The sequence below is a fragment of the Fundulus heteroclitus genome, chromosome 21 (assembly GCF_011125445.2).
Source record: "Fundulus heteroclitus isolate FHET01 chromosome 21, MU-UCD_Fhet_4.1, whole genome shotgun sequence".
Classification (NCBI taxonomy): Eukaryota; Metazoa; Chordata; class Actinopteri; order Cyprinodontiformes; family Fundulidae; genus Fundulus; species Fundulus heteroclitus.
The window spans coordinates 6473592-6493117 of NC_046381.1; the positions used below are offsets into that span (position 1 = coordinate 6473592).

General features: G+C 41.3%; 1 protein-coding gene across 1 annotated transcript in view; it reads left to right on the forward strand.

The window, feature by feature from the left end:
* si:dkey-192l18.9 (F-box/LRR-repeat protein 7) overlaps nt 1–18488 on the forward strand; it is a 43989-nt gene extending 25501 nt beyond the window's left edge. The window contains exons 3-4 of the mRNA XM_012854207.3: nt 11916–12533; nt 17181–18488. Coding sequence (XP_012709661.1) covers nt 11916–12533; nt 17181–17917 — 1355 coding nt within the window. The 3' untranslated portion in view covers nt 17918–18488. The remainder of the gene's footprint in view (nt 1–11915; nt 12534–17180) is intronic.
* Nucleotides 18489–19526: the final 1038 nt, after the last annotated feature.

Genomic DNA, 19526 nt, shown 5'->3' on the forward strand with positions numbered 1-19526 from the left:
TGCACTTGCAAAAAAAGAAGAAAAAAAAAAATGAAAAGAGTTCAACAGCTGCATGGTATTTGTTTGGATAATGATACGCAGATATAAAACATGACACTCGTGGTTAACTCGTTCAGAGACTGTTTTGCAGCAACTGGAAGTTTGAAGAAAGTTTATCCTTTGATGCTGAAGAATTTGGAGCGAATGCTTAATTTGCTGGATTTACGTCTTTTATTCTTGATCATTTTTCCGTTTCTCGAGATGAGAAATCGGAAAATGTTTTTTTTTTTAGGATTTTGCAACCTTAACAACACATGTTTTTTGTGTAGATTTTGATTAAGAAAATATAATCTTACATTGTCTTGTAAAAATACTCATGAATCTTAATCCTTTCTACATTTGGTCATCTTAATTCCACAACTTCAATGTGTTTTATAAGGATTTATTTAATAAACAAAGGCTAAGTAACGCTCAACTATGACCATGAAGCAGGAGGAACATTATTTTTTTCAAGTTTTTTTCAAAGTTTGTAGCTGTGGCTGTAGGTTTATGACTGGAAGGCTGTCAGTTTAAACCAGCAGCAGCTAATGGCTTGGTAATAAAAGGAAGTTTGAGGTGGATTTATTGGTGAACTGGAGGTCATATGTTCACCAACACCCTTACACTAAAAAGTAATTAGCTGCCTTTTATCCTCAGGCTGCCCTGAGTCCTTCACAGGAAGAAACTGTGAAATGAACAATAATTACACAAATCTAACACTAAAACAGTTCATGGTACCCAATAAATAAGTACAGATAATGCAACTAAACGAATCCAAAGTCAATCAAAAGATGAAATAGCATCAAACGTAACGCTTTAAAGCACTGCCCTCCCAATGACTTTGGTTTTCTCTGAGAGCGTGTTGCCCCGCCCAGCTGAGAGACAAACCAGGGGGAAGTGAAGACTTGCTCCTCTTAAAGACATTTAAAAAAAATAATATAACCTCAAGAGTAACTGGGAGACCTAACAGTCATGTTTTTGGACCTGGAGAGAACCCAGGTGTGCACAGGAAGAACATGCAAACTCAATGCAAAGAGACCCCAGGTCAAGGCAACAGTGCCACCTTGCAGCCCCCCTCAATATCAATACTTGAGAAAATATTTTAGATGTGGAAACATTTCTAATACAGTGGGAGCCAAGCAAACACAATGGCATGGATGATTTTAGAAGTGGTGCTGACAACCTTTTTTTTTTTTTTACCACTGCTAGAAGTCAACCCTCATGTTTAAATGTCAGGTTTAAACATGAAATATGCAACTTTTCCACTTTCCACCCTCAATGTATAATGCCACATATACTGTGTTGTACAAGTCAGCTGCAAAATAAATAAATCCATTAGAGGGAAAAACATCGAAGACAAGAAAACTGAGCTGAACAGGTTGAATAAGTGTATGCATCATTAAACTAATAATTTGTTGAGCCACATTTTCATTTAATTTCAGCGTTCAATCACTCTCTGGTCTTCCTGTGTGGTCTGTTACTTTTTTATTTGTTATCGTTGTATTTGTGTTTCCATTGCGCCAGCGAGTGAGACGTAAAAGGGATTTGTAAATTATAAACTGACATTTTATAAATTATAAAATGGAACCTTTTCATTATAAACGAAAGGTACCAGCAACCAGAACAGCATTAAGAGTCCCAGACCTGGAGCATCCAAGCAACAGGGAAGCCAACTTTACTCATCTGATGTATCTCAGAGTGGGTTGGTTGTATTAGCGTCCCTGGAAATCTACAAAAAGCTGAAACCCTCCTTTTATCGGCCGCACATGTGATCACACCAACTGGATGTCACTCTTTAGTCAGCTGCAGAGGTTTGGCCCGCGCAAATCCGCCGCATTACTTCACCTTGGACCAGAACAACAAAGCCATGCCTCATTTATCAAAAGCTAATGACCCGATGTCGGTTTGATCCGATGTTTTTCTTTAATCTATTTTTAATATTGTTGATTGAAATTAGACCTGCTTCTAATTTCTGTTAACCTTAAAAACTATCAGAATTCCCCCCCCCAATTTCGACAGTGTTTCTTTTTCCGCAGCCTGTGCCTCTTGGTCATGACTTCACAAACGTGGTGCAATAATAATAATAATAATAATAATGAAAAAAAAAACCTATTCGCATTTTGAAATGACATACAAAAGCCACCATGTCATAAATGTCAGGTTATAACTGAACAGCTGTGAGAAATTCACAATGGAGGAATGTTTTATCATGACCCAAAGCTATCAATCTCTTCTGAATGAAGCTCAAACAATTATTTGTTGTTATAAATGTGGATTCGCCAAAAAAAGCTAAAGTGCCTCAGGAAAATTGAACAGACCACCCATAAGAGAGGGGATGCATTACACTGAAACTAGTTTAAGCTTTGCTGCAAATTTCCAATTTCCAGTCCTTGTTTTCACCTGAATTTGGATGCAAGTCAGGGTGCAACAGCACGGGAATGGTTTTCTTTTTAGCACAGCCTTGAATCAGGCGACATGCTCCCGAGTCTGGGGATGTCATCAGAGCAGAGAGCCAGGAGGCCGACTCAGACTCCGGTCTGGAATAGAGATCTGCAGGACGGCTGGGAGGGCGGAGCCGCCGCCCAGCTGTCAGACCCGGCTCACGGATCACCGTGACGGGCATAATGGGGCACATTTCTCATATATGCCATACAGTCAGTGTGTAAACAGCTGACTGCTGGTCCAAATTCATACATTTATCTGAACAGTATCGCTGTAATACAGCAGATAAGATGAGCGCCTGGTCACTTAGGGGCTCTTTGCTTATTTGCCTTTTTGTTACAGTTAGATGTCTCAGATCGAGAAAACCAGAGTGAATGCATAAAGCTGTTTTTAAATGATGATTTCATCCCAGTTTTATTCATTTTCACGTAAAAGGATAGTCAGACACAATGTGGATCTTGGATGAATGTGGGAGTGTTAAATTACCTTTTCACAGCTTATTGCATTACCACCATAAGCTTCAATATATTCTAATGGGAATTTGTAGTGCAAAAGATAAGGATGATTTTGCCCATTTTTTTAGTAGTGGTCACAACAGTTTAAATTCAGTCAGCTTGGACGGTGAGCATCTCTGAGCATCAGTTTTCAACTCTTGCCACAGATTCTAAACTATATAGATGTGCACTTTGTGTCATTTAAAGACACATAAATGCTTTAATCTAAACCCTTTAATTGTAGTTCTACGTGTGTGTTTGAGGTCATGTCCCACTGGAAGGTGAACCTCTGGCTCTTCAACCCTTTTTCCGCCTCTAACATGTTTTCTTCAAGGACTGCTCTGTATTTAGCTCCGTCTATCGACTTCTCTGTTTCTGGTGTCACATTAACACTTACAGAGTTGAATATAACTCTGGTTCTGATCAAATTTGCTCCCACTCCAAATTAGTGTAAAACGTACTCTAATCTTACTCATATTAGTGTCAAAATCAACAATGAAATTAGTTCAATTATTTAACACTGTTTTGTTCAACAACTGGCTGCTCTAAGAGCTAAAACAGAGGGTGTTGATTGGAGTTTGCGTCCCATCCGTAGTTATCTGATTGGGTCTACTCTTTTTCCGTTGACCTTGTTAGTCCCGTCTTTGAAATCAGCGGCTTTCCAGACTGATATGCCGTGTTAATGGCTTAAGTCAGTCTGGCTAGCCAGGCTAGTGCATCTAGTGGTAGCATCATGCTAGTAAGATGTAATCTTCAAGTCCATAGCTGTATCCAGATGCAAAGAGCATTGAGCGTGTTGGGGCATCGTGTTATTGGAGTGGCATCGTTATAATGGCCTTCTTACTAAGGAACATTTTCCACATTTCTAGCAATTTTGTCATCTAATAGGTTGTGGACAGGTTTGGAGCATGATTGCACTCCATAGCTATATGGAGGAAGCATTAATTGACTGAAAATGTATGTTTGGACCCCACAAGTGAGTTCCTTTTCTTTATTTTTTTCTTGGATCAGAAAGCTTTTATGACATTGGTTTGGACGTCGCTTGTTTTTATCTTCCACCTCCTACAATGAAACACATTTTCCCAACACTGACGTAACATATTCTTATTTCTTCAAAGTTGCCATTAGAATCTTTTTCTGTCGTTACTCCGCAAATCCTTTCTGAAGATGGGTTTCTAGAGAAAAATAATAATTCCAGCGTACGCTCGTCATCTCATCCTGTGATTATCTCATGCAACAAGAAGATTAATCACCTCACTCTTGCTGCCAAAACGCCTGGAAACTGAAGGTTGGACATCTGTAAGTGACATCACGTTTATGACCTGTTGAAATGATGGCTGTTAGTGATGAATATCAAGATGCACGAGAGGAGTTTGGTCAGTGCTCCAGCTTAGTAGAAACAAATCTAGGGGGTCAGGTTGGACGCTTAGCCCCGACAAAGGCTTCTGTCGTCTCATGGCACAGTGATGGGATCCTTCCTGCTGCGTCTATGGGCAACCGGTGCATATCTTCCAGGCTGGGAAGACCTCATCCTTTACACAGGGCTGACCACACATCGGCAGCTCCAGCAGCGGAGGTTTGAAGCCGCTCGGTTTGTCTGATGAAGAGACCCTGGGAGCGCTCCAGCAAACGCCTAGCAGATAAATGTGACATGTGTTTCCCTTCAGACATCCCAAAACATGATAATGCAATCCACGGAAACTCTACGTCATTAAAGATAACCGCTACTGGTGTGATTTGCTTGTTTAACCTCGTTTCCCACCAGCAATGTGAAAGTGGGTTGTTTCCAACGCAGAAAGTGTGAAGACTTAATTTCATCATCTTAAAACAGGGGAGCTTCCTCTTGGCTGTCCTTTAAAGGGACACCATGTATTTTTAGTTTATTTTAAAGGTATAGAAATGTTATCAATTGTCACAATTGATGATGTGATGTTAATGAATGAATAATTGACTTTATTGTCAATGTACCAAACAGTATAATGAAATTAGGGGTACCTCTGCTATAATGTCCAGTAGATCAGTAAAAGCGAGTAAAAGGACTACATCACATGCTGTACTGTATACAAAAGTTACTGTAAAAGGAGTACCAGGCATACACCGATTGATCAGTAATCATGTAAAATGGGATCCGAAAACAAATAATAGAAAAAAATAAAATCAAGTGATTTTTATGTATGGCCTTCCTTGTCATACCGACCACTTAAAATACTTTACACTAGAAAGTAAAATCTGTTTATTAGCTTTACATCACATGCGATGGGGACATGTTAATGTTTGTTAAGGAGCCTTGCTGCAGTGAGAAAGAAAGTGTAATTGAACCATGGCGTTTTTGATTTAATAGATCTGAAACGCCTCCAAGAAGGTAGCAGTTCAAACAGATGGTGAGCGGGGCTAAGATGTTGTTGGTTCTGGACAGAGTACGGCTGTTAGCAATGTCTGTAACGGAGGAGGGAAAACAGCTAGTGATGCTTTCAGCAGTCTTTGGGATTCTCTGGGGAGCTGTTTTGTCAGCAGCAGAACATCAAGTGTCCCAGAAACTTGTGTAATATGTTAAAATAATCTCAATAGTGGTTCTTTAAAAGGACCCCAGCAGCTCATCACCACTCAGGATGCTTCTTCTAAGGATCCTCAGGCAGTGTCGGCGATGCTGGGCCTTTGTGATCACTGTATAACTTTTTATACCAGGTGATATTGTTACTGGGGTGAATTCCCAAGAGTTTAAATAACCTAACTCTCTCCACATACTGTCCATTGATGTAAAGGTGTGGAAGGTTTGTGCTGTCTTTTCTAACATCTATTAAAATGCATTTTGGTTTTTCTGGTGTTCAGTAAGAGACACCCAGTCAGATTCATCTCCTTTGAGAAATGGGTCCCATTCATCTGCAAGCTTAGTAATATGATTTCCTGTACATGCTGGAAAACAGTTGTGAGAGTATAATGAGTAAAGGAGGGGCTCAGCACACAGCCCTGTGGGACGCCAGTGTTGAGACCGCTGAGGGGGGAGAAGTGGGAGCGGATCCTGACAGATTGAGGTTAATCTATCAGAAAGTTCTTTAGCCATCTGCAGATGGTTGAGGGTAGTCCCAGCAGTTGTTTGGTTAGGAGGTCAGGGAGGGCAGTATTGAAAGGGGATCTGAAATCCGCAAACAACATCCTGACATGAATATTTCTACATTCCAGATGGTTTAGAGCTATGTGAAGAGTGATTGAGATAGCATCTTATATAGCTCAGTTGCATCTGAATGCAATTTGGTTCAGGTCAAACAAGGAAGCAAGGCTTAATTTGATGTGTTTTAGCACTAGTTTTCCTGTCACTTCATGTCCAGTGGGGCGAGGATCATTGGTCTGGAGCCAGCTATAGTGTTTTTGGATGATCTTTTGGGATCAGGAATTATGACTGTTGATTTGAGACAAAAAGAGTCTGTGGACAGGAAATAGATTAAAGATGATGGTAAAGATTACGTAGAGTTCATGAGTCCCTGAGTACCTTTCTATGTACTCCATTGGGGGGCTGTAGCCTTCCTAGGGTTCACTGCCCTGAGCACCTTTATGTTGTTGGAGTGTGATCACTGGTGTATTAATTCAATTCAGTTCAATTTTATTTACATAGCACCAATTCACAACACATTCCATCTCAAGGCACTTTACAAAGTCAATTAAATTCAACCAAAGACAGATTGGTTCAAAACTTTTCTCCCTGAGGAAACCCAGTGGATTGCATTGAGTCAATGTATTGCAGCATCCGTTCCTCATTAAAGAGTGTGCACTTAGGAATAGTGACATGTTATTTTTCTTAAAGCAGGCATAAACATTGGTAAGCTCCTCAGCCACTGACATACTCTGTTGTGATCGCTGAGGTAAACCTGTTTCCTGTATGGTTGTTGAGATGATGTAATTCCTGTCACACCTGCCTTGGGTCATTGTCTTCACAATGGATCTTAGTTTTTTGGTTGACAGACCTGGCATTTGAGGGGAAAAAGGCTTGGAATTGGTGGGTTTGTCCTGGTTCCGCCTCAGCTTGATATTTAGGCCTGCCCTGCAGCCCGGCTGGTGCCTGCGTCCATCGAACCAGTCAGAGTGTGACCCGCAAGGACCCGGCTGCTCTGAAAATATCATGTGGAATGTTGTGGGTCTGGAGAAAGGCATTGCTGATTTTTCTATTTAGAGCTAATCTTATATTTATTAAGTCCATGCGGTTGTGTGCCAACGCTGCCTGATACTGACGAGTCAGCAGAAATGACCACAAAAACACACAGAACCATACTCACAAATATATACGCGTTTAGGAGAGCCACCCGCCACTGTGCTGTGGCACACCACCATTTTTTATTCATGTGTTATTTGTGGCCTGGATGAGTTTGGATTTGTTAAGAGAAAAGTCCTGATGGTGTAGCTATTGGAAAGGTCTCCGCAAACACAAGCTGTGGCCATAATGCAAAGATTATTTAATATTTGTTATCCAGGGCCTCAAGAAATAACTTAATTAAAACCTAGTTGACATCATGAAGCAGGCTAAAAGATTCCCCTAAAAAAGCAACATGTCAAACCTGGAGCTAGAGGAAATCCAAGAACAGATAAGAAAGCAACATAACTGACATCTTTCTGCCTGTAAAGGATCCCAAAGCTATTTCTTAGGCTTTTATGACTCCAGTGAACCACAATGACCGTGATTATCCAAAAAAAGAAAAAAAACAAAACAGTGTTGGACCTTATCAGGAGTGGTTGGCCTACCAAAATGACACATCAGTGAGTCATCCAGGAGGTCACATAGGAACCCAAAAATAACATCTAAACCCACTGCACGCCTCACTTGCCTCACTTAAGGTCAGGGGTCAGGATTTAACAAGAGGAAGGCCGCTCGGCAAAAATGGCAAAGACAACAGCTGACCTGTCTCACATTTGCTCCATGGTCCCAAAAGAACTCCGGAAACAATTTCTGCAGACTAATGAGACAAAAGTGTATCTTTCTGGAAAGATATTGGTCCTTTTACATCTTACATACAACTAAAACAGCGTTTCAGAAAAAGAAAAAAAATCAAAAGTCAAAACATTGTGGTGGCAGTGTGATGGTCTGGTCTCTCTTGCTTGAATAATTCAGTTTTTGCTTTTACGGAAGTAAAGCTCATACTGTGTGAAGGATTTTTGTCTTCTGTCATATTTTTTTCATTACAGGTAATTTGAGGGCATATGTAATCAAGTGGAGTCATCATTTTTTTGTTCAGTTTTCACAAATGAAACAAACTGTTAAATTATCTAGATCTTTAGGGAATTATAAGAGGGTGACGGACACAGGCAAGTAAAAAAAAACAGAAACTGGACTCCTCCATCTCTAGATTTCTTTGGAAAGATAAACCCCCTCGTATTAGGTTAAAAATGCGCCAGAAGACTAAAGATGAGGACTAGATCTGCCAAAACCTTACCACTGCTTCTTAGTAAATAGACTACAATACAATTTGAAGGAACTGTGATTATCTCATTTAATAGACTAAATGTACAACATGGTATTGACGAAAGATAAATTCTTGGAATATCAACAAATCTATAATAAAAAATGAATTTAGGCTCATTAAAAGGTGGTTTATAAATGCCATCAAATGTATTGGAGTTCCTTGATCTAAAACCCCCTAAATTGTCTAAATTATACAGGACACTGTCTAAACTAGATGATTCAATATTTCTTTCTATTGTTAAATGGGAGCTGGATTTATCAGTCAGCTTTGATCAAAACCCCTGGTCTCAGATATGTTAAAATAACTAGAAACACAAATTTGCAACTAATACAATACAAAATCCTTCACAGAGTACACTATACCGGTCAAAGATAATTCAGGATGGGTTTTGCACAATCTAATATCTGTTCACAGGGCACAGGCAATAATCCTGCCAATTATATTCATGCACTGTGGTTATGTACGCCTGTTCAGAGGCTCTGGGGCCAGATATGTGAAGACTTGTCAACGTGTCTGAAATGTAATATTTCACCTTCCCCCTCAGTTTGCTTGCTGGGTAAATTGGATGATAGTACTTTAGGAAAAAAAAAAAAAAACAGTCTGCATGGCTTTTACTGCCCTGTGCGTCGCCAAGAAAACTATCCTCATGGATTAGAAGAGTAAAAATATTCTGATTATTAATCAGTATAGAGATCTTTTGTTGGATCATATTAGCCTTGAGACAGCATCTGCATCCAGTTCAGATCGATCTCTCTTGGCTCCTTTGAGTGGCTCCATCATTTAGTGGGGGTGGAGGTCCATTGTACGTATTTATCCTGTTAGGCTGATGTGTGGGGGGTGATGGGGGGGGGGGTGTCCCTGGGTCTTGGGTGTCTGGTAGGTCTGGCACTGGGGCCTACGGGAAGCTCCAGGGTGGTCGGTTGACTCCCGGTGCTTGTCTCTGGCCTCGGACCCCGCTGATTGCTCCCTCTTTTTCCTCTCCTCCATCTTTGACTTTGTCATTTTTTTCTCTTCCTTTTCTTTCTCTTTTACCTTCTCGTTTCTGTGTACTTGAAATAATCCCAAAATAATATCTAATAAAGGCCTTTGCATACATATCAAGCAGAGCACTATAGCGAAAGCAGTAACGTCCCAATTGTGAAAGTAAATCTGTTCGGGTCTCGTTGGCATGAAGACAGCAATTCTTAACGCTACATTGCCAGATAGGACGTGTGAAAAAACAACAGAAACAAAAACAGCAGTATCGTTTCATTTCAGTCATCTTTTTAAATATTTTAAATAATCTAAGGGGGTTTCTTAGCGATAAGTCGACAGTCTTCTGTTTTCTACCTGAGCGATGTCCGTTTAAATTGTTTTCTGTCAGATAAAAATGAGACATGAAGATATATTTTTGTGTGGTTTCCAGGCAGCGTTTTTTTTGGCATTAAGGTTAACGTGTATTTTCTTGTACTCCTGTAGGGACATTAATTGGTAAAAGACATGGCTAGCACTAATCAGAGACTTTCACTGCAGCTGTAAAGGACAATGGAGGAGATGAGATTGTCGAGGTTTATCATTTAGGCTTCCAAGGCCCAAATCATTTTTACCACTTCTTCTCCGCTAAAAGTCATTCTGCAGTAAATAAAACTGAGACTTTCCTTGGAACCAAAGTCCAGAGCCTTCACCGGTACTTAGATAAAATATTTGGAACTATTCGCCAATTGTGGATGCTTTTCTCGAGGTCGACAAATTTTGACCTTTAATTCCTAAACCATGAGTCCACAAAACATGAGTCCCAAGTGATTGACTGCAAGATTTGGCTCCATCCATAACCAGGGCGAGCGGAGGCATTTGCGTCCTGCAATAAGCGGAAGGATAATTGTCCAGTTTGAATCCTGCAGATTGCTACTCTGGGTCCTTGAGCAAGACCCTTAGCCCCCAAATACTCCCCAGGCAATGCACACTAGCAGCTCACCGCTCCCTAAAAAGAAACAGGGTAAAGGCCGAGGGCACATTTAACTGGAATGCACAAAGTTGCAATGACAAGTATATGTTTTTTTTTTTATTTTTATAACTCTAATTTCATGGTTCTGCCTTCTGGCAGTTGCATTTGGTTACTGAAAGTCTTGAAGCCTTTTATTAATCATTTATGAAAGTAAACACACAGTAAAGCACAAACAGGTTTGGTTGCAGCGACTATTCCTCTTGCCTGTGGGTTCTTCGCACCTCGTCTCTACAGAGATAAACTCTGACCATTTGGGTTGGTCAGATGTTTTTCATTTGGCTCTGAAAAATGGGTTGTAAATTGAACTTTTGTAACTCAAATGTTTTGTCGCCTCTTGCACCATTAAGACGTTTGAAACCAGACTACCTCTGTTTTTTTTCAACTTTTGAACACATTTACTCGATGCTTAGATGGAAGATTGTGTCTTTCAATGTGATTCATATAAATCTTTTTCTGGTAGATGCTTTGTACGTGTTCATTTGTTTAAATACAGCATGAGACATGGTCTGCTTTTGATAAAATTGACTTTATGCATTACTCCAGGTGGATTTTACATGTTACTAAATCCACTAGAATTGCAAGATAAAGTAATTTGGCATGTAAATGGTCCAGATTTAATAAACTATCCTGATATCTTTATTGGTCGATGTTGTATATTATCATCATCACGTGGTTATCGATGCTTTCTTGTTCCTCATGTCTAATGTATGTACATTAAAATAGCTCATACGGCTAAGCTTACACTGACTGGTCAGTCTTTGGAAAACCAGTTTATCTGAAAGAAAAAAAAAAGTATAATGTCTAAAGCTTTTTTGCAAAAAGATTTGAATCCTGGTGTCCCACGTTTAGGAGTATTCCATGTCTCCATCAGTTAGTCCAGAGTTTAAAGATTGGTAAAGCAACACTGGGCCTGTTAGAGGCTCCAACAGACTCTGGTGAAGATTAACCTTCCAGCAGGATATCAACTCCAGACATGAAGCCTAAGCGTACTCCAGTGTTCAGAGGGCCCGGTCAAAAATCCTAATAAGAAACAAGGGCAAGACCTGAAAATCTCAAGATGTGTACATCTGGTAGAGACACGGCCTAAAGACTGCAGCTGTGACAGCAGAGTAATAAGGTTATACAAAATATTGATGGGTTGACTGAATGTCATTGCACATTTTTTGTTTCTATGAACGTCCCTTTTCCCCCTTCATAGCTATTCACTAGTTTAGTACCACATAAAATCTACTATATATCTATATTTCTTTTCACTTTCAACAGGAGTAGAAAATATGTAGCATGTGTGAAGGTAATTTGGGCTTTCCGAAACACCAGAATAAATCTGATTCCAAATACCCCCCCCCCATCACCACCACCACCCTAATGACCAAAACTCTGAACCCTAAATTGCCAATCGGTATTTTGTATCAATGGACGAAAACAGTAGGTTGTGAAGGTGATTGTCATGGAAAGGCCTTTTGAGCCTTCAATGTTCTTCTCTAAGTGATGTCTATATATTCTCTGCCTTTTTTTTTTTCTTGTCAGGTTTGGAGAGCAGCACCAGAACACTAAGCACCCCAAGCCCAGGTCTGATCTTGCCGTCCAAGTCCTCCTCCCTCTCCTCACCCGCCCTTTCAAGCAATGGCCACGAAACGAACTCCTCGTCCTCCTCCTCTGCCCACACTGAAACGGTGGCCGTGATTCACCCGCAGCCCGGCGTCCACACTCGCTCCAGGCAGTCCAAAACCCACCACTACGCCCCCATCAACCTGCTCCCCGACCACACCCTCCTGCAGATCTTCTCCCACCTCCCGACCAACCAGCTCTGCCGATGTGCGCGCGTGTGCCGCCGCTGGTACAACCTGGCGTGGGACCCCCGGCTGTGGAGCACCATCCGGCTCACGGGGGAGCTGCTGCACGCCGACCGCGCCATCCGGGTCCTGACCCACAGGCTGTGCCAGGACACGCCCAACGTGTGCCTGACTTTGGAGACGGTGGTGGTCAATGGCTGCAAGAGGCTCACCGACCGCGGGCTGCACATTCTGGCCCAGTGTTGCCCGGAGTTGCGACGCCTGGAGGTTGCCGGATGTTATAACATCTCGAACGATGCTGTGTTTGAGGTGGTGTCCCGCTGCCCCAGCCTGGAACACCTGGACCTCTCAGGTGAGAAGAACACCAGGGGACATAGAAATCATGGGGGTTTGGTCATTTTGCCCCTTTACCGCTACTACCATAAAGTTTCATTCTTGGTTGTTTCATACCTAACTTTTTTGTTTATTGAACATATGTAAAATTGTGCCAGTTCTGGGACTGTTTCCCTCTCACTTTGTAAAAGTGATCTCTAATCATTAAGGGAAATGTGGAATTATGTGACACAGATATAAATCTTTTGGCAGGAGGGCACATGTAGTCATTTAAGTTTGATCAGCATGTCAAGAGAAAAATCAGAAGACCCCTGTATGTCTCAAGGTTAGAATTTAGTGCAACTAAAGATTACACTGCAAAAAGGGAACTGAAAGGAAGTAAAATCTTCTTGAAATTAGCGTATTTGTCCTTGATTTGATCAAGTAAACAAGATTATCTGCCAATGGAATAAGATATTTGCTCTTAAAATAGGAACAACTCATCTCCATCATCTTATTGAAAGGTCAGTATATCTAATTATCTTATTATAGGGGTTAAAAGTACTAATTCGATTGGCAAATAATCTCATATACCTGCTCAAATCAAAAACAAATGCAGTCATTTCAAGACAGTTTTACTCATTTTAGTGCCGTTTTTGCAGTGTAAAAGAGAAATAAAGCACAGGTAATCAATCTAGTAATATAATCTAGACTTCTTATTGCTAACTTCAAACTAAGACCTTCCCTCAAAAATGCGATTGTTTTTCAGTTTCTCTTTTAATACACCCACACAACAACATTTTAACTGTCGCAGTAGTAGAAAGGTAAGTAAATTCCCAGCCACGCCACTAGTGGGCAGTGTGTTCTTTGAAACTCAACAACCTGCTCATTGGCACAAACACTCCCTGCTTAAAAAGTTACCGCCGCTAAATAAACCGTCAGAATGGCGGGGACTCAAAGGTGTCTGTGGCCAGACAATGAGGTTCAACTTTTGCCTGAGGTGACTCTGAACTGGCCGGCATGTGCTATGATGGTTCTGGATCCGAATCCAGAACCATCATCAATAGCGCAGGGACTGAACTCCTTAATTTGGTCAGAGTTGAGCTGTCCCAACCAATCGTTGAACCAGCTGGATCTCTGCACATGTATCACCCTGAGCAGCATGGCTGGTGGGGAAACTTTGGCACAAACAGCAGCTTGAATCGGCTGCAAGGCCCCTCTGAGGCAGACAGGCTGTCAGTTCTGGCGCTGGTCGTTGGACTACACCATCGGGGAGTGGTTCCAGTCCTTGGACCGCACTGAGAAAGGATTATGAAAACGACGAAGGGGACACCCCCCTCATAAGGGGCGGTAGAGGGGTTGAGGAGAACTGAACCAGAAGATGCCGGCAGCAGCATATGAAATGTAGAATGAAGCAGATGTTCGCAGCTTAAATAGGCTGCCCAAATTGTCAGGGTTTGGTTTATATACTCCACAGAATCAAAGAAAGATCAGAAGGGAAGCACCGAAGCTACAGTTCATCGTTAATTAGCTTGCGGGTGGAGCCTGATTTATTGATTAGGTGAAGATTTCGGGACTTCCAAATTAAACTCTAATCATAAACCTGAATAAGATTGTAATAGGGGTTTGTTCCTACATGAATAAACAAACCAACGGTGTCAACATTCAGGTTTAATGAAAACACTCACTCACTGAAGATTGTCTTGACCAACAATCCGGCAAAGCTCTTCGAAGCGATCTGAACGAAGGAGAGCTCATGTAGCTGAAAAGTTTGAACGGCCACGACCTCTCATCCGTCAACTGGCCCAAAATTAATGAAAATGTTGTGCAGGGCCAAGTCTGCAGAGCGTCATAACCAAGTGTTGTTATATAGTAGATTTTAGCCCCTTTATTAGCAGGTGTCTCCATAATTACATAACATAAATTAACGGATGTGCAATAGTTAAGTGCGAGGGTATGAACTGCTTTGTTCCTTGGCACAAAAGGGAAGCAAGAAGGGCCAAAATGGCAACACATGGGCACAGAATTTATGCAGGATTGGTTAAGGGAGAGAACTGACCCGGATCTCATTCGGGTTAAATTAAGAAGCGAATGCTACCCCGTGTTGTACACATGTGTGTGTGAGTGTGTGGATTTCTCTCCGGTCGCTGCTCCTCGGTTATTTCTTGTAAAGCTGGTGAAACCATTAGAAGTACAGGAGCAGCTCTGCCAACCTGCCGTTCCCCAGGGGGAGAAGAAAGGCGTTCTTTGACTGAAAGCAGAGGCTACTTCAACGTGAGTAAGAGGAGCGAGGAGTCTGCTGCTTTCATTAAGGAAGTGACGCGAATAGCATTGACTTGCAGCGGACTCTGGTGGCAGAGGAGTGTTTGTGCCACTAGTAGGGGACAACGCAAGCAAGCACTAAGAAACTGGGTGACGCTGGTTTGAAGAAACAAAATCATTTAAATGGCAAAGACTCAAACTAGGGATGTATTCCCCTACTGACTGTGCAGTTGTTTTAAATATGAAAGCCCTCTGTTGAAATACAACCAAAAACACCAAATTCTCTGGCGCCCTCATGGGGCGAAACCCTCAGACAGTAATTTTGGTTGCTGTGATGATTCCATCTTTATCCTCAGCAGCCTTTATGAGATTCCCTCCTGGCTCAGTTTGAGTGCAGGAGGTCCGTAACAAAACCCACAGACCCCCGTTCTGTCCTAAAATAACTTCCAAACATCAGTCTAATTTATTCTGCGGTGGATCAAGTGGCTATCTGCAAAGATCAAGGTCTTTTTCAACTCCCCCGCTCGTGCTTTCGGGAATGAACCGAGCTAGAAAAGTCTTTGGAACAAAATCGGCATCAGAGTTTGGGTTCACTCCACTGCGTCACCACTGAGGGTGTGTGCTCGGGAAAAGCTGCAGCTGAAAGCCTGTGAAAATTAAACCCAAGTCACATACAGTAATGGGCAAAAGCAAGCACAGGCAAAGAGCTTTTGATTTGTTAGAAAAAGAAATGGCATTTATTTACTTCATCAGCTAAACAAGTTCGCCCTAGTTTATGGGATCTAAAAGATTTTTTTTTTTACATTACAACACCAATAAAACACACATTTATTAAAGAAAAATTAATTAAACCATGATATTTCCTCATTGCGCGCACAGACTAACACAGACATTACATTTTGAGTCCTCTCCTACGTTCATCGTGCTTTTAGCTGTGACCATCAGCTGTATTTAAAGTGCAGTACCGATGTTGGCCACTAAGCTGCCTCCAAAACATCAATGGCTCGACCAAACTCACTCAGTAAGCATTGTCCTCACATCAAATGCTGATTTAATGGCTGCAAGGTAATTTTAATGACCAGTGTTCAGTAGCGTGTCATGTTTTATTTAGAGGCGGCAACACATCCAGTCTTTACAGTGTGACAGCCACAAACCATAATGCTTCCACCATCGCGCTTTGTAGTTAAGTAGAACTCGGATGTTGGAATGCCTCCTCAATCATCTATTACACAACAGTGGCGATGTTTTGTTTTCTTTACTGTTTTGAGCAATAAAATATTGTAGCTGTAAGGAATGACGCTGGTGAACCCGACACTCAGCCGGACACAGAGTTACGTTTTAAAAAGGTTTATTGTGAGGATGAGTAGAGGCAGCTGAGGCAGGCAGTCAGAACCAGACTGAACAGATGAAAAATGGCAGCAGGTGCAGGCGACTGAGCTGATTGGATAGTGGCTGATTCAAGTCCAGAAAAATACAAAATAAACAAAGAAAAAACCCAAATCATGACAGTAGCAACCTGTTCAGTAACATGTGCTGTACGGTACAAGCTGTTGGTGGTCCAAAGAAACATTTTAGTGATGCTTGGGTCACTATTTTTCTTATGTGCAGCAGACATATTAGATTTTTTTTTTCATAGATGCATTTTTTTTTTTTTTTACATCATGTGACATATAGGTTTTTCTTTCCCCTGAAATTGCTGTCGAGCTAAATTCATATAAGCAAGTTAGTCCATTGGGAGATTATCATGATCTGATTCTAAATTTTAGGTAGATAGCTGAATATATGTTTTGTGATTTATTAAAATAAACTGAAAGTGATTGGTTTTTTTTAGTTTAGTTTTTTGGTTTTGAACCAATTTAATTTTTTTTTTTTGCATTTACTTAAAACAAATATTACCCAGTTTTATTTAAGGTGGGGGCCAAAAAATGGCTATAATCAACATATAATTGCTTTTTATAAATCTTTGATTATTCCGGTGCTTATTTTTTTGTGGATTAATTTATTTATTTTAAATAGATCTATCATTATGTATTTATTTTCTGATTCTGCAATTCTGTTTACCTCTTTTTTGTTTAATTTAATTTATTTTATGTATATCCTTGTCACAGGGATTTATGAAATTACCAAATAACCTGGTGGGGAAAATAGATCCTTGCGGAACTCCCTTTGACATTTAAAGTGGTGGGAATGTATAATTCTTTTTAATGAGACAAGATCAATTAAATTTTATTTATATAGTGCCAAATCATTAAACATGTTATCTCAAGGCACTTTACAAAGTCAGATTCAATCAGATTATAGAGATTGGTAAAAAAAAAAAAAAAAAGAATGTCCAGGCATGTTTTGTGTTAAAACCTCTCTTGACTTAGAGTAAAAATTTCCACTGCCAGTCTAATTCATCTAAACATTTTTTTTTTCTGACCAGGTTGCTCTAAGGTGACCTGCATCAGCCTCACCCAGGAGGCCTCGCTCCAGCTGTCCCCCCTGCACGGCCAGCAGATCTCCATCCACTTCCTGGACATGACTGACTGCTTTTCGCTCGAGGACGAGGGCCTGCGAACGATCGCCTCCCACTGCCCTCGCCTCACTCACCTGTACCTGCGCCGCTGCAGCAGACTCACAGACGAGGCCCTGCGCCACTTGTCCCTCCACTGCCCCTCCATAAGGGAGCTGAGCCTCAGCGACTGCCGCCTGGTGGGGGACTTTGGCCTGCGGGAGGTGGCGCGCCTGGAGGGCTGCCTGCGCTACCTGAGCGTGGCCCACTGCACCCGAATCACGGACGTGGGCGTCCGCTACGTGGCCCGCTACTGCCCCAGGCTGCGCTACCTGAACGCGAGGGGCTGCGAGGGGCTGACGGATCACGGTCTGGGCCACCTGGCCAGGAGTTGCCCCAAACTGAAGTCTCTGGACGTGGGCAAGTGCCCGCTGGTGTCGGACAGCGGGCTGGAGCAGCTGGCCATGTACTGCCAAGGCCTGAGGCGGGTGAGCCTCCGAGCGTGCGAGAGCGTGACGGGCAGGGGACTCAAAGCGCTGGCGGCAAACTGCTGCGAGCTGCAGCTGCTCAACGTGCAGGACTGCGAGGTGTCACCCGAAGCCCTGCGCTTCGTCCGGCGCCACTGCCGCCGCTGCATCATCGAGCACACAAACCCGGCTTTCTACTGACACCCGACAGTCGCTGATCCGGCAGGCGTGCGTCTTTTTTTTTAAAACCCCGCTCAGTGGCGGCAGATCTTTGAAAATTCTTCAGCAGAATGTATTTAACATATTTATCTGTAAAAAGGCGGAAATATACAGTATTTCACTTAGGTGACATCTTCCCCAATATAATTAGCATTGTAACGACACTGAGCACTGAGTAAAGTCGCGTTAGCTTTTTAAGCCTATTCATGTGTATTTTACTTTAAATTCAACATCAGTTGTAGGCCATATCATGCAATCTCTATTTATAGACACATTTCATCGAAGGAGATCACAGAGAATGTAGCAAACGAGCAGGAACAAGTAACCAAAGTGTTGATGTCTATGTGTTCTGTGCAGATGCACTTTACGCAGTTGCGCTGACAATCATTTCAGCTGAGCTCAGACTCAAAATTGACATTTTTTTGCGTTTGTCAAAGTTCAAGTTTCTCTTGCATGAGAGAGAAAGATGTTCTCCGTTATGAGACGAATGTCGGAAACGAACAGGGACGCTTTGCTGCTAGAACTGTGCCAATAAATTTCTTCCAAAATGCCACATGTTTAAGAGTCATAACTGAGAATATGCATGAGTTGCATTTTAAGGGTTCTGGCCTTCTTTTCCGGTACCGTTGCGACTTTAACGCGAAAAAACATCACAATTTAGTTTTTAACCTAAAACAGTGACCAAACGATGATAAAAAATAAAACCCTGGAATTTGAAGAAGGATTCACACCCTTCCAACATACTGCTATAAAAAAGGGTTTTTAAAATGTTTTACCAATAAAAACTGAGAAAACTCCTCACAGCATGCATTTGTTTAAGGTGGTTTTCAGTGTTATGGTTTCAACACGTTTTATTTTGGGGTATCGGAGTAAAGGCCAGGCAAGTGCACACTTTTCGTATTTTTATATGAGCTTATTTGATATAAGTTCTTATAAAGGTATTTATAAGTTCGTTAGTTATCCATTTAACTTCAACAAAAACATCAACATTATTATTACTCTTATTACTACCAGTAATATTTTGCTTTATTTTTTACACACAAAACACTCACAAAATGTCTTCTTTATTATCTATCATAATTTAGGGGTAATCACATAATACACTCAGTATTCAAATATATTTTACATGAACAGAATGTAAACAGCTGTTGCTGTTTCGATTACTTCTCAAATATTCTGAGGTTCAGATCACAGTATAAATGCTTAAGTCTATTATTTTAGAAGGTCTGAAGGAAGTTGTCTCAACTAATTAGCTAACTTTCAGCTGAAGGTGTTTCATATGGCATGTCTATGTGTGAGAATGGTCTAAAGTTGTTGCTCACAAACACTTTTCTTACAATCTAACTTAGTTTGAGCTATTTTGCAAAAAAAGCCAACATATTTCCTCAAAATGTTTCCCAATAAACCAATTATCATTTTCGTTCTACTTGACAATCATGCTCAATATTGTGCGTAGGGATGGGTATCTTTCACATTTGAACCAATATGGTACCGATACCTGTCATCTGGGGATTGGTACCGGTACTCAATGGTACCTATTTTCTTTTACTTTTTTCTTTTACTTTTGTGTGTTTATTTAGTAATAAATGTT